General features: G+C 59.6%; 4 protein-coding genes across 4 annotated transcripts; all 4 read right to left on the bottom strand.

The window, feature by feature from the left end:
* Window positions 1-1,762: 1,762 nt before the first annotated feature.
* LDBPK_282700 (acyl-CoA dehydrogenase, putative) lies at window positions 1,763-3,652 on the bottom strand (the record flags this gene model as incomplete). The annotated part of the gene is made up of 1 exon (XM_003862320.1): window positions 1,763-3,652. One exon carries the CDS (start codon window positions 3,650-3,652, stop codon window positions 1,763-1,765), a length of 1,890 nt encoding a protein of 629 aa, XP_003862368.1.
* A 3,928-nt stretch (window positions 3,653-7,580) lies between these two features.
* Window positions 7,581-8,630, bottom strand: LDBPK_282690 (eukaryotic translation initiation factor, putative; the record flags this gene model as incomplete). Its single annotated transcript, XM_003862319.1, has 1 exon — window positions 7,581-8,630. The coding sequence occupies one exon, from the start codon at window positions 8,628-8,630 to the stop codon at window positions 7,581-7,583; it is 1,050 nt and encodes a 349-aa protein (XP_003862367.1).
* An 899-nt stretch (window positions 8,631-9,529) lies between these two features.
* On the bottom strand, window positions 9,530-11,083 carry LDBPK_282680 (hypothetical protein, conserved; the record flags this gene model as incomplete). Its single annotated transcript, XM_003862318.1, has 1 exon — window positions 9,530-11,083. One exon carries the CDS (start codon window positions 11,081-11,083, stop codon window positions 9,530-9,532), a length of 1,554 nt encoding a protein of 517 aa, XP_003862366.1.
* Window positions 11,084-12,773: 1,690 nt separating this feature from the next.
* LDBPK_282670 (hypothetical protein, conserved) lies at window positions 12,774-13,679 on the bottom strand (the record flags this gene model as incomplete). The annotated part of the gene is made up of 1 exon (XM_003862317.1): window positions 12,774-13,679. One exon carries the CDS (start codon window positions 13,677-13,679, stop codon window positions 12,774-12,776), a length of 906 nt encoding a protein of 301 aa, XP_003862365.1.
* Between the last annotated feature and the right edge of the window lie 363 nt (window positions 13,680-14,042).

The raw sequence follows: 14,042 nt of genomic DNA, 5'->3' as shown, positions 1-14,042 counted from the left end.
AAAGCAAAGGCAAAGTCGACTCGCACAATCGAAAAGAATGGGGAGACAAGTCCAAGAAAGACGAGAAAGCACAACATCGCGGAGGGAGAGGGAGAAGGTCAAGAAGAAGAATTGCGGTTGAGCACTCCGGCGCGGGCCTGCGTGTCTGTCATCAGGGGCAACGAGCCTCCCTCTCCACCTCCCCCTTCAGAGTCTTTGGATCATGAGGGAGGAGAAGGCACCAACCCACGCGACTACACCAGAGGAGCCCTTACAGACACCCGCACAAGCCCCAAGCGCATACACACGGCGAGGTCGCGCGAGAAAAATACAGAGAAAAAGAGAGCGGGTGTGCGTTGAGTGCTGCACAAGGAGCACCTCTTAAGAGAGGGGAATGGGGAAAGCACAGGCACAGCACAAGCTCATGCACAGGCACGCGCGCTGAAGTCGAAAATCGCGACCGAAAAAAGCAAAACAGAAACGCAGAAGTAAAGGAAATTCCTCAAGAACACATCAAACAACAGCATGCCCCCACACGCACAGAATAAAGGAGAAATCGTTTTCGCATCAACGTGTTCATTCGATGCCACGGAACATGAGCTGAACGCCACACTCGATCGCCCGCGGGCCGGTCACAGGCCCCCCTCCCATCCGCGCGGCGCGAGGCAGACGTTGACAAGAGGTACGGCAATGCACCGACTCGGTGACCTGCGCAAGGCCCCTGCCTCCAGCTCCACTCACCCCTGCGCTTCGCGCGTCGCCTCGCAGCCAGCCGCATCATGTCGGCCGCCACCTGGTGCGTCCCCACGAGTGGCGCAGGCTCCCCGCAGCACCAGTGGGCCGTGTGAGGGTCGGGTGTGGGATGCGTTCGAGTCACGCGGCCTAGTCACATGGGTGGCACAAGCGTGTGCACGGTCGCAGGTCGCTCCGAGGCAGCACCACCCACGACCTCACCCGCCGGCATCAGTAGCGACGCATCGCACTGACCTCCCCAAGTCTCATGCGCGCGGCCCTGCCACAGCGAGAAGTGGGGTCCGGCAATCGGCAGGGCTGGAGGAGGGAGGGGCTGCCGGGCTTCCGCTGCCCCCTCCTCCACAGCACATAGAGAGAGAGAGAGTAGAGGGTGTGGGACGTGCGCGGGCACTCGGATTTCACACACGGAGATGAGCCGGCATCATCAGGGTCCCGTCATCAACGTCGGAAATAAAACGATGAGAACATCGACATATCGTTCTTCAGCAAGAGAGAGGCGGGCCAGCCACACACGCGCAGAGACGAAGAGAGTGAAAAGCGTCAGAAAACACACACACACGCAGCGGCTCGTTCTATCGCGCGGGGTCTCGGCGCTTGCCATCCATAAGCGCCGAGAGAGAGAGAGGGCAGCGCAAACAGAAAAGAAGAAACATCGCGGAGAGGCGCATCCTCCTGTCCTCCCCCAACGGCGTTTGCTCGCGTGATTTCGCCGTGTCGGAACCTCTTAATGTTCTTCAGAGCGAGGAAGTGGAGGGATGGTGAGAGTGAGACATGCATGCCCTCCATCCTTCACGATGGGGCGGCATCCGGGGTGTCTAAACAGGCAGGCTAGTGGGGCGGAGGAGGCGCGAGGGACGGCGTGCAAACAATCTGCAGGTGCGAGAATCGTTGGCCGCTGTGCCAAGAGGCTTACGAACGCACGTCACGAAAGGGACACCTGGGAAGCAGGAAAGAAGCGTCCTCGCACGACTAGCTCACCCCCCCCCCTCCGACAGCACCAGCAGCCACGCACCGCATGTGTGCCACGTGATCAGATGTCCCAGTTCTCCTCCTTATACGCGCACAGCGTCGGCTCCGCCTGCATGACCCTCCTGTGCGCCTCAGCGCGCGGCAGAATGCGCGTGAACACGTACTCGCACGTGTCCAGCTTCGTCTGGTAGAACCCGTCCGCGTCCTGGCCGGCTGCCACCTTGCAATGGGCTACCTCCGCCATCCGCAGCCAGTAGTACCCAAGAGTCATGTATCCCGTGTACATCAGGAAGTCCTCCGACGACGCGGCGGCGGCGTCGCGGTTTTTCAACGCCATCAGCCCGATCCGGGTCGTCGCAATCCGCCACTGCTTCTGCATCAGCCACAGCTGCCGCCCGTACCGCCCCAGTGCACCGGTCGACAGCATGTGCGCCCGCGCAAGCTTGCTCACGCGCTTCCCGAACCGTTTTGCCTGGTTGCCGCCCTTCGTGCTCAGCACCTTGCGGCCAATGAAGTCCAGTGCCTGCACGCCGGTCGTGCCCTCGTAGATGGTTCCGATGCGCGAGTCGCGCAGGATCTGCTCCATCCCGTTGCCCTTGATGTACCCGTGCCCGCCCCACACTTGCAGCAACCGGCTTGCTGCCTCCACCCCCCACTCCGTCACACACGCCTTCGCGATCGGCGTGTAGAAGCCGATCTCGTGGTCCAGCGCCTCCGCGGTTGCAGCGTCTGGCGCAGCGGCGTGCAGGTCCAGCAGCCGCCCAACGTCCAGCAGCAGCGCGCGCCCGCCCTCCGCAATAGCCTTCGCGAACAGCACATTCTGCCGCACGTTCGCGTGGCAGATGATCCGGTCCGCTACCATCTCCGGTTCCTTTGTGCCGCCAAGCGCACGCATAGATCGCCGCTCGCGCGCGTACCGCAGCCCGTTCTGGAACGCAAGCTCCGCGTGGCAGACGCCCTCCAGCGCGCACCCGACTCGCGCGGCGTTCATGAACGTGAACATCTGCTTCATCCCGGCGCTCGGCTCGCCGATCAGATACCCCACAGAGTTGTGGAAGCTCAGCTGGCACGTCGAGCTGCCCTTGATCCCCATCTTTTTCTCCAGCGCAATGCACTCCACATTCTTCGCAGCCTCCAGTGACCCGTCATCGTTCACAACATGCCGCGGCACAAGGAACAGCGACAGCCCCTTCGTCGACGGCAGCGAGTTCGGCAGCCGTGCAAGCACGACGTGAATAATGTTGTCCGTCAGGTCGTGGTCGCCGGCGGAAATGAAGATCTTCGTCCCGGTGATGCGGTACGACTTGCCGTCGCCGGACGGCTCCGCCTTCGTCTTCACTTGTGACAGGTCCGTCCCGCACTGCGGCTCCGTCAGGCACATTGTCCCGCTCCACTCGCCACTCACCAGTTTAGGCAGGTACTGGTCCTTCAACTCGTCGCTCGCCCATGACATGAGAGTGCGGCAGGCACCCAGAGACAGCCCGGAATACATGCTGAAACCCCAATTCGCTGTCGCTATCATTTCACGTGTCGTGAACCCGACCGACAGAGGCAGCGCCTGCCCACCGTACTTCTCGGCCTCATTAATACCGGTCCAGCCGCCCGCCGTGAGCGCCTGGTACGCCTCCTTGAAGCCATTGGGCGTCGTCACGTTGCCGTCCTTCAGCACGCAGCCCTCGCTGTCGCTGGACTCGTACAACGGAAACAACGTCTGCACCGCAAGCTTCGAGCTCTCCTCCAGCAGCGCATCCATCAATTCCTTCGTGACCACGCTGTCAGATCCACCAGCACCGTTCTTGCCCAAATTCTTGTAGTGGTCGTACATGTTGAAAACCTCCTCGTACAGAAACTGCACGTCGCGGATGCGCGGTTGGTAGGTGAGGCTGCGCAAAGCCATCGTCACAGCAGCGGCGTGGGAGGCCGCTGCCGAAGAGCACACGCGACGGAGCATGATGAAGGAGGGAGGGAGACGGATACAAGATCGAGGGAGCGAGAGATGGCGTTCCACGAGTGAACAAATAACAAGGGAAAGGAATAAGCAAGATAACGTGTGGGATAGGCACGACTGGCGAAGCCCTTCTGTGTGTTGCTTTCTCCGCGTGTCAGCAGGCAGAGGGGAATGGTGGGAGTCCGCGAAGAGAGACGCGCATGTGTGTGTGTGTGTGTGTGTGTGTGTGTGTATGTCACATACAAGAGTTGAATGGAGAGGAGTGGTGGTGGTGGTGGTACGGACGGCGTGAGAGAAAGAGAGGGAGGGGCCAAGCGGCACCATTGCACACAAGAGAAACCACGTGTAGCAACGCGCAGGGAGAGAGAGGTCGCAGGAGTACATGCACTGGATCACAGCTGGGGTGCCTCTTGCGCATGTGCGCGCCTGTGCACACAAAACCGTCTGCACAGAGGTGCAGACGGATAGCGAGAGCCCAGTCACACGCAGCATCACTGTGAAGTGAGAAGCACTTGGGGAAGGTGAGTGAAGGAAAAGGGGAGGGGGGCGAGCAGCAAGAGAGCAGGCAGGGCTGACATCGCACGTATGGGTCACCGCGTCATGCCAGAGGCACACGTCAGCTCACACATCTCACGTCATGTCACCCACACACCCACACACGCAGAGGGGTCAGATCACACCCCAGGCCTGCTCCTCTCGGAGGTAGAGCGCAGCCCAATGTGAGGAGGAAGGAGAAGGCGACGGGCATATGGCAGCCGCCGGCAAATGCTGCAGATCTCCTAGTCATCATCGCTTGGTCCCCTCCCTCCCTCCCTCCCTCCCTCCCTCCATCTCTCCCTCTCAGCCGCTCCGCCTTCGAAGCCTGCCTCGTACGGCACTGACGAGAGTCTCGCTTCAACGCTCCGTTCGCTTTTCTTTCCCGCACACACATCGTTGATCACATTTTATGAATTATTATTTCTTCCTGTTAGTGTTCGAAAAGACAAAATGGAAAAGGTGACTTGATGGGGTGGGCCGGGGGGAGTGCGTCCTTGCGTGTGCGCACCCCCCCCGCCCGCCCCTCCTCTCCTCGGTACTCTTCCGCCTCCCTGCAGCTCTTCGCTCTGTTTTTCGTTGCTGTCAACGTGGGCCCTCATGATGCGAGCCGCCGCACCGTAGTATTCAGGGTGCGGTGCCTACTCTTTATGTGGGGAGGCCAAGCAGCCTGCATATCCTGCCCTCGGCTACAGCTGCGGGGGCTCTTGGTGCCCGCGGAGCGGTCTGAGCTGGCGCTGTGCGGAAGAGACACGTGGGCATGAGATAATCAGGTTAGGACCAGCTCACTACGAAATCGTGTCGATGATTCAACAAATGTACACATACAACCACTGCTCTTTTCTTTGTCTCTGCCTTTGGCTGCGCTGCGGTGATGTTGAGCGCGAGCCGGGACCTTGCCTGCGCTGTGAGGCAGTGGCATTGCAATGAACTGAACGACGTCACGCGGCGCTGACGGGCCGGTTCCCTGGCACAGCTGCAGTGCCACAGAGGCAGGAGACCTGTGGTTGTGTATGCGTGTATACCTGTTGACGTGTTCGTGGCAGAATGGACACGTCGGAAAATAAAGTTTAAACAGCTGTTCAAGTCGGAAAGGCAAGACCGGCACACGCATCGACACATCCAAGCACATGTGCGTATGTATACACATATATATATATATGTATATAATGCCCCGAGAGAGAAGGCAACCGAAAGAGACAGGCACGCAGAGAATGTGAAGAGAAAGGGACGCCGGCACTCACACGTGGTGTGGTCTTCCCTCCCCTCTCTCCCCTCCCCCCTTCCACACACACACACGCAACGGACACACTAAAGGAAGATAAGCACACAAAGAAATGACATAGAGACACATGCCGAGATGGCGGAGGCTGAACACACTGAGAAGGAGAGGGAGAGGAAGAGGGAAAAACGACTGGGCGAAATCGCAGGCGTGTGAGGACAAGCAACGCTCGAATCGCCCGATATCGTGCACCCGGCAGCGCACACACACAGACGCAGGCACATACACACGCACGCGCTCGTAAAGACAGCAACCGCAATAACAACAGCAGCAGCAGCCACAACAGGAACAAGCATCAATTTACAGGCACGAGGAGAAGCTTGAGTCCGATGAACACACGACGTGGGGGAGAGCGAAGAACACTTCTCTGATGCTGTGCGTCTTATCGGTCATCATCATCGTAATACATATAATAATAAATAACACATACAAGGGAAGCAAGGCCTGTAAAGGGCTGAGCAAGATGATGCGTCGTCTACAGCCGCGACGAGTGCGCGAGACGGAGGCCGGCAGGAGGGGAGAGTGGGGGGGGGGGTGACCGGCAGACACAGACACAAGAGCGCCACAATGCGATGAGGGCCCACACGAAAAAGGTAGAGAAAGCGCCCAAGGAAGACGAAAAGGTCAACACGGAGACAGACAGACAGCGCGCTGCGTAACAGCACCAGGGAGAAAAACAAGGAAAATGCATGCGTGCATATACGCCTGTACATGCGCGTGGTTAGCCAATGCATGCATCCGTGCGTCTGTGTCTGCGGTGCAGTTCACCCGACTTTCGTGGCCCACAAGCATCTGTCGCTCAGCACCCTTTTCCTGCTTGATTGTGTTCCCTTGTCCCACGACTCTCCGGGCCCTCCCCCTTCCACGCCACCCCTCTCCCAGCTCCTCACTCATCGTCGCCGTGGCTCGCCGAACAAGTCGAATGCCGGATGGTACGAGTAAAGGAAAGAGATGGTAGATGGAAGATGGGAGAGAGCTGCACACTCCTTCAGTTCGGTAGAGAGTGCGGCAGGTCGAGGTGTGTGGTGGTGGTGGGTGGGGGGGGGGGGGTCTAGCGGGGCATTTCTTCCACACATATAAACACATACATACACACATGTAGATACCCCACCTTGCTTGCTTTCCTTTCAGACTCTTCTCATGTGCCATCTCTCCCTCTCCGGGCGTCATGCCGATGTCCCCCCCCCCATGTTCCTCTCGTGTCACGAAACAGAACGCAGCACCCGCTCTCTTTGTTCTTTCTTTCTGTCACAAGCAACAGGCACGCACACGCCACGACGCACCACACAGCCATCCCCCACTGAGTTGAAGGGAGGGAAGAGCGGACAACGACGATGCGGTGCATGCCTACTTCCTTCAGCTCCTGAGCTGTGTGTGCCTGGGTGTGTGTGTGTGTGTTTCTGGGGGGAGGAGGGGGAGATGTAGCGTGCCTTTGCCCGGTTTTTTTTAGAGGCACTTTTGTTTTTTTTTCACCCAAGGTTTTTGAATCAACTCTTCGCCTAGGCGCGCATGCACGCGTCTCGATATCTGTGCATCCAGCAGCGCAGAAGCAAGCAAGGAGAACAAGATACGCACGCCTCTACGACACCGCTCCGAACCGCTTCCCTAAGAGGGAGAGGACCCGCTACGACGACAAGCTCAATCGCGGCACGCGTGCAAAACGCGCGCAGCCCCGCCATGCAACTACAGGGCTGCTCAAAAAAGGAGGAGAAGAAATGGGGAGGGAGAGACAGACGGACAGACACGGACAGGCAGGCAGGCACACGGATATAGAAGGGAGGGGAGGAGAGCAAAGCAAACGCGGCAAGCGCCATGTGTGCGATGGAGGGAGGAAGGCACAGACAGGCAGACAGCGAGATGAGATGGGGAGAGTGGCCATGGTGAGCCTTTTATCGCCTCCTTCCCGCCAGAAGAGCGACTCTGGCAGTCTTCCCCGGTGCGAAAACACACACAAAAAAAAAAACATGCACTCAGATACATATACTCCTGCTAGGCCACCCCACGCACGCCCACACACACTCTCCCGCTCGCCTCACTATCATCCACCACCACCACCACCACCCTTCTCGTGCTCCGTCTTTCTTCGTCTCCTTATGTCGTTCGCGCCTCCTTAGACTAGAACGTGTGATCGGGCGAGATCTTCGTCTTGCCCTTCATGCGGGCGGCAAGACTATTCGTGGCGGCCTGCTTTTGATGGTGGGAGTAGTACTCCAGCTTCTGCAGCGTCTTGGCGCCCATAATCTTGCTGAGCGTGTCACGCACGCTATTTGCAAAGGCCTTCAGTTTGCCCACCTCCGAGTGCGCCGTCCAGAGCTGCAGCGTTACGGGTTTGTTGGATCGCACCTTTAGCATAATACCATTCAGTGTCGTGCTGCACTCATGAAAGCTCTCGCCGACAGCGCCGACGAGCATAGCCATGAAGACGTCATCGAGAACTTGCTTGTCGCTCAAGCCGGAGCGGTCGCGGTCGAAGACAACGATGCTGATGGTGCCACCCTTCTTGTTGCGCGGGTGCTCCCACTCGGGCTTGATATCCCTGCGGAACCACGAGTACGTGTAAACGGTCGGAAGCGCCGAAGGCGCCGGCAAATACCGCCATAGTCGCCAGAAGCTCTCCACGTCGCCGACGTTGGAGACAAAAATGGGCTCGAAGGACATGGTGCTGGTGGGGGAGCTATTAGACGCCATGTTGCTGCTACCTTGGTGGTCGTCGGCGTAGAGGTCCCACGAGGCGTGCAGCGGGATGGCGCTCGAGGTCGCCTTGGCAGCTGTGTTGTGGCAGCCGAACAGCTTCGGCAGTTTGCTCTCCGACCAATCCGTCGGCTGTGCCTCCGGCAGCCAGTCCAGCTGCGAGTCATCGTTCTCATCTGTCTCCTTCTTGGCAGCGCCCGCAGCAGCGGCAGAGTCGGGCAGCGAACTGGCCGGGCGCTCCATCAGCGGCGGCGCAGTCGTCTTTCCGTCCTCGGTGGTCGACTTGGGGTCAACGTGCGTCGATGTCGCAGACGCCTGCTTCGGGCCGCCTGGCACGAACGGCTCTGCGGCTGCGCTCAGCTTGGTCACCAGCTGCGTCGACGGCGGCTTGACGACCGCAGCCGCCGAGGACGACTTTGGCTCCCCTTTCGCGTCGCTTTTCTGTGGTATGTATGCAGCGGCAGACGGGTTCATCGTTCTATTCCCTCTATGTCTACACGCTGGTGGAAGAGGGGTCACACGTGTGACTGGGAGTGGGGTAGAGGGCACGTGGGGTGGTGTGGGGTTGAGACTTGATGGTCAAGCGGGGAGGGAAGAAGGCGGTGGAGGGATGTCCTACGTTCTCCTTGCTACTCCTTTGGTTTTTCTTCCGTTCTGTGGGGTATTTCACTGTGCCACGGTCGGCAAGCGTGTTGGCATGTATGCGCATCCGAGGGAGGGATGGAGAAGAGAGGAAAGAGAAAAGTGAGGTAATGTAGCTTGTGTGCTTCGAGAGTGTGATGGGGCGGAGCCCGTACGCATGCATAGGCAGCGTCCGCGAATGAGGAAGTACACCCGTCCCTGCGGCTGCTGCTGCTGGCACGGATTAGCACAAAGAGAGAGAGACGAAAGCCACTCCTAAATACACGTAGGTCCTCTTGTGCGCGCATTATCATGGCCGTGTTCGTCTCATCACTTCCTCAACGGCCTCCCTACACCGGTGCATCGATCCAAGGGGAGGGAGCAGCCGGCCGTGTTGAACAGAGCCAACCAACCAACCACAAAGGAGCGGAAGGGAGGAGATGAACGGCATTCGGGCCCCGGCCACTCACAAGACGATGCCGCACGTACGTGAGCACGCACGAAGAAGTGCGCGCGCGTGACTCTTGTGTGTGTGTGTGTGTGTGTGTAGTTCGGCCGACGAAAAAAAAAGAAAACATTTGTTAAACGCTTTACGCTTATCGCCGGTCACAGCGAGTGCGTGTGTGATGGGAGACACACCGACGTACACACAGGTACAAGCTAGCCAGCACCCCATACAACGCCCAGCACCCAACTGAAAAAGAAAGCCGCGGTAAACCATTGAGGAATGATTAGGAAGGGAAGCAAAGGTGTCACAAATCGGTCACGACGCCGTCGATCACAATCGGTGAGTCACGGGGGCGGTAGATGCTCTTGTAGATGCGCTGGAAGCGGCGCAGGTCGCCCTCCATGCGTTGCACGAACTCGGCTGGGCTGATCACCTCGTTGGTCAGCTGCTCCAGCAGCGGCTTGGCAGCGCCAATGAAGCGGGCTGCCTCGACGCTTATCTGCGGGTCCAAGTCGTCAGCCTCGCAGCAGCGCACCAGCTGCTCTACCACAGCGACAATGATTGCCTCGTCGAGCTCAGCCTCCTCTTCGTCCTCCTCGTCGTCGAAGTCATGGAAGTCACCCCAGTCCCCCGCCTCTGCCCGCACCGGCAAGTCCGCGTCTGCATCTTCGTCGTCTTCGTCTGCGGCAGCTGCGGCTGCCGAGTTGGCCGTCTGAACAGCCCTCGTCGTCGATGGAGCATCATGATTGTACGCGTCACGATCGCCATCATTGGCCTGCTCGTTCCCCTCGGTTACAGCAGCGGCAGCAGGCGGTGCTGCGTCCTCGCCCTTATCTGCGCGCCCCTCCTCCGTATCCTCCTCATCCCCCTCTGCCCAGTCCTCGAGCAAGTCGTGCTCGTCCAAGGTAAGCTCGTACCCGCAACGCGTTCGCAGTGCACGTACTGTCCTGCCGTTTTCCTCGTACACCGGGTACACGTCGAGCTCCTCCTCCACTTCCACCTCGACGCTGTCACTGCCGTCGTCACGCTTCTCTCCTTGGGGGTCATCAACACGCAGCTCTGAGGAAGAAGACGGACCTTGTGGGGATGACTCGGCCGCGGCTGCTGAATTCGCCGCCGCAGACTCACCGGCAGTCGCAGCCGCAGCCGCAGCAGCGTCCTTGGGTGACGACTGAACCGTGGCACCGGCAGACGCCGGCACTTCACGAAAGCGTTTGCGTCGCGACTGGAGCACAAAGTCAGCAGCCGGCAGCCCCCGGCGCAGAAGGAGAGGCAACTCGTATGCGGCCGAGGAGGCGGCATCTGCGCCGCGGCCGTGAAGAGAAGAGGACGCAGCCGGCGCCACGGCGCCCTCCCACAACCTCGGTGCCGTCACCTCCCTCACCCGCATCCCTCCATCGGTGATGAAAGAGACAGAGGCACCGCCGACTAGTCCGCTCAGCACGTCCTCTTCAAAGGAGAAGCCGTTAGCGTCTCCGTTGGCGTCCAACAGAGATGTCTGAGCGTCCGACATCCCCACGGCTGTCATCTCGGCCGCCTCTGCTTGCAATTCTGCGAGCGCGTCCGCCGAGACGGCGATGGCGTGGTCATCACACAGCACCTCCGCTACACCGTTCGCAGGCTGTGTCGCTCTGCGGCCCTCGCCGTCGTCATCACCGTCCACGGCATCCTCGTCGCTGTACAAGAACACCATCTTTGTGCGCCGCGGTGGTGCCGCAGCGGGAGGAGATGCAGGCGCGGGTGCGCTGGACGGGTCGAGCGCCGTCGAAGATGCTGACGAGGACGCCTGCGCCGGTCTGTGGCCGCCCTCCAGGTCTGAGAGGCCAACTCCCGCAATAAGCTCTTGCACAGGATCCATTTGAATGTGTATATGTGTTTCGGATGTTGTGTGAGTGTTCTAAAGTGAGTGCCCACCTGCTCATGGTAAACGCGGAAGCGGAACGGGAACGACGATGGCAGGCGCAGACGCGAAGAGAAAACGAGAGGCACGCCGCACTCGTGCATACGCATACGAAAAGAGTGTAGGATAGAGAGAAATGTGTGCGCAGACAAGTGCGAGCCTCACACTCAGAGCTGCGGCGACTACAGCAACAAGAAAAGCGGAAAAGTCGACGGAAGACGACGGCCCCGCTCGCTCCACTCATCTGCAGTGTACTGCGTAGTCAGCCGCTTCTCCTTCCGTCGCGCTTGTCGGATTTGTGCACAAAGCCGTGCACGTCCTCTTCGGTTCTTGTTTTTGTTTTTTGCTGTTTCTCGTGTGTATATCACTTGCTTAGTTGATTGACGTTTGTGAGCGGGCAGTCCCCCCCCCCCGAAGTGCGATCACAAACGCCGTGGAGCCACCTCCACCTCCTCCACAAGGGTGCATCGCCGGGACCTGGCGTCACGGCGTGCTCTTCTCCTCTGCACATCGTGACTGCCTCCCACACAGAGACACAGAGTTGCAAGCACTTGGGAGGGCTGCTGCCCGCTGTTTAACTTTTTTTTCGGTTGCTTTATCGATGCATACAGGTATACATCTGTACATATCCATATATAGAGAGGTGTGTGTGTGTGTGTGTGTTTGTGTGGATATAGATATTCTTGTTTTCCCTATCACACACACACACGCAGATAGAGAAGGCGCAAGAGAGTTTCACGGACAAGGTGCGCAGGTGAAGAGATGACCGCCGGGAAGGAGGAGGGGGAGGGGGGCCGCAGAAGACGCGGTGTACTGCCCAAGACGAGGAAGGTCGAGGGAGTGAGAAGTGGGGCGAGAAACCAAGACAAACCATAATGGTGCTGTCTCATCTATCATTCCCCCTCTCCACCAGCCCTCCGCGCCTCATCTCTGCACACGGCACACGCACTCGGCACCCACACGCCATCACCGTCGTCCCTCCGCCGCTTCTCGCCTCTCGTGTGTGCGGGGGGTGTTTCTTTTTTGTCGCCGTGCTGCTCTGCTGCCGCTTTCTTCCAATGGCAAACGACCGGAGGAGAGCGGCGCACAGGGTGACAATGAAGCACCAAGCAGACCGCAGCCCGCGTACCCATTAAAGGGGAGATGGAGAGAAGAGAGATAAGAGAAGCGAAACGAAGACGGAAGTAGAGTCCAGCGAGAATGAGACAAGAGAAAGGAGAAAGGGAGGGAGGGAGGGCGGTGTCGGTGGCGGCGGTCAGATCGTACAGGACAGTGTGGCCATCTCAAGTACGCACGCACACACCACACGCGCGCGTGCACACCTGTGGGCGCATCCGACCAGGAAAGCAGCGATGGAAAGAGCACGAAGAGAAGAAGACGTGGCGCGGAAGGGAAATGGGGATGAGATGCAGGGCGCACCATTTGCCGGCGCCCTGCATCTCCTTTGCATCCCCTCTCACCTTGACTCTACTATCAGAGCCACTGCCACTCCTGCGTCTTGCGCGTTCCTCGCCTCCGCCGCCGGCAGCTCAAGCGCACACGCACTCGCGTGCCCACTCCAACTTTGACGCCTCATCCCCCTCTTAGGCCGTCCCCCACCCCGAGTCGCGCACTCCCCGCCACCGAGCACGAAGTGCGGACATTAAACCTATACGTCGACGGCGGTATCGCGGAAGTCGCCGTTCTTGGGCTCGACGGGGTTATCGGCACCCTTCGCATCTCGGGTCGCACGCATCCGGCGATCCTCCATGAACGCGCTGGCCATTGCGCAAGCCTCTGCCAACACCAAGATCAGCAGCAGGCCGGCGAAGGTGAGAGCGACGGTGAAGGAGGCGATTACGCCGCTGGAAAGGATGGCACCGCGATTGTCCTCTCGGCTCGTCGACCCCTCAGAGGAGCCGGAGGAGCCAGCGTATGCCGTCAATGCCGCAGGTGCCACCTCCACTGCGATCTTTTGGCCGTCCTGCTCCACTGCGAGTTGCCCGGCGGCCCTGTACGAGGGCTGCACCAGCTGTTTGCGCTGGTGACTCGGCAACAAGCTCAATACCTTGCTGAGCTGCTCCAGCGAGGGCGCGGCCTCTCCATTTGCGAGAGGGCTGCGCAGGAGCTGCGCGGGCAAGGCCGCTGGCATTATGTGCGGCTGATCGGCCGGAGCGATCGCAGCAGTATTCATAGCAACGACGCCGGGCGAGGAGGCACGAACGTGGTCTGCGTCTTTGTGCACACGTTCCGCCGCCAACGCCAGCGTGAGCTCCGTTTGCGAAGCGCTGTTTGGCGGATACTCCTGATCGGCCCACTCGTACTTGGGGGGCGCGTTCACCATCACGTGCGACGGCCTGCCTGCGCCCGCAGCGGAGTTCGGCGGCACACTCCAGATCTGCTTGACCACCGCAGGCATCTCCGGAATCGCCGCAAATCGGCGTCCGTTTTCGAAGCTCGTGCGCGCGGTGGCAGGGGCGCACACCGCTGACGTGCAGCACAGTGCCGCCATCACAATCATTGCCAGCACCACGCCAGCCGAAGCCGCCCTCACAGATTTGCTGTGACGGGTCATTGCAAAGACAGGCGGTGCCTCCCTCACTGACTGCAGCACGCGTGTCGATCTCGATGTGCGCTTCGTCAAGAATGACGCGTCAAGGGGATGGGCGTGTAGGGAGAAGGGGGACAATGAGGGAAAGGGAGAGGGGCTGCGCACAGGTCGACAGGGGAGGCACACAGAGAGTAGAGAGAAGCGCACGAAGAGAGCGTGTAAGGAGCGGTGGGAATGCGCAAACTAGGATTCAAAAAGGAGGAGGGAGGCAGAAAGACGCCGTCTCCTTGGCTCTCACACAGACAGCCGCGGATAATGGCGATGAAGATAAGGACTACTCGCTAGGCGTGGCTGTAGCGTGGTGTGTGTGTGTGTGTGGGTGGGGGG

The sequence above is a fragment of the Leishmania donovani genome, chromosome 28, assembly GCF_000227135.1.
Source record: "Leishmania donovani BPK282A1 complete genome, chromosome 28".
In the NCBI taxonomy this organism is placed as follows: domain Eukaryota; phylum Euglenozoa; class Kinetoplastea; order Trypanosomatida; family Trypanosomatidae; genus Leishmania; species Leishmania donovani.
Note: the sequence above shows the minus strand (reverse complement) of the source record. Positions and strands in the feature narration are given on the sequence as shown.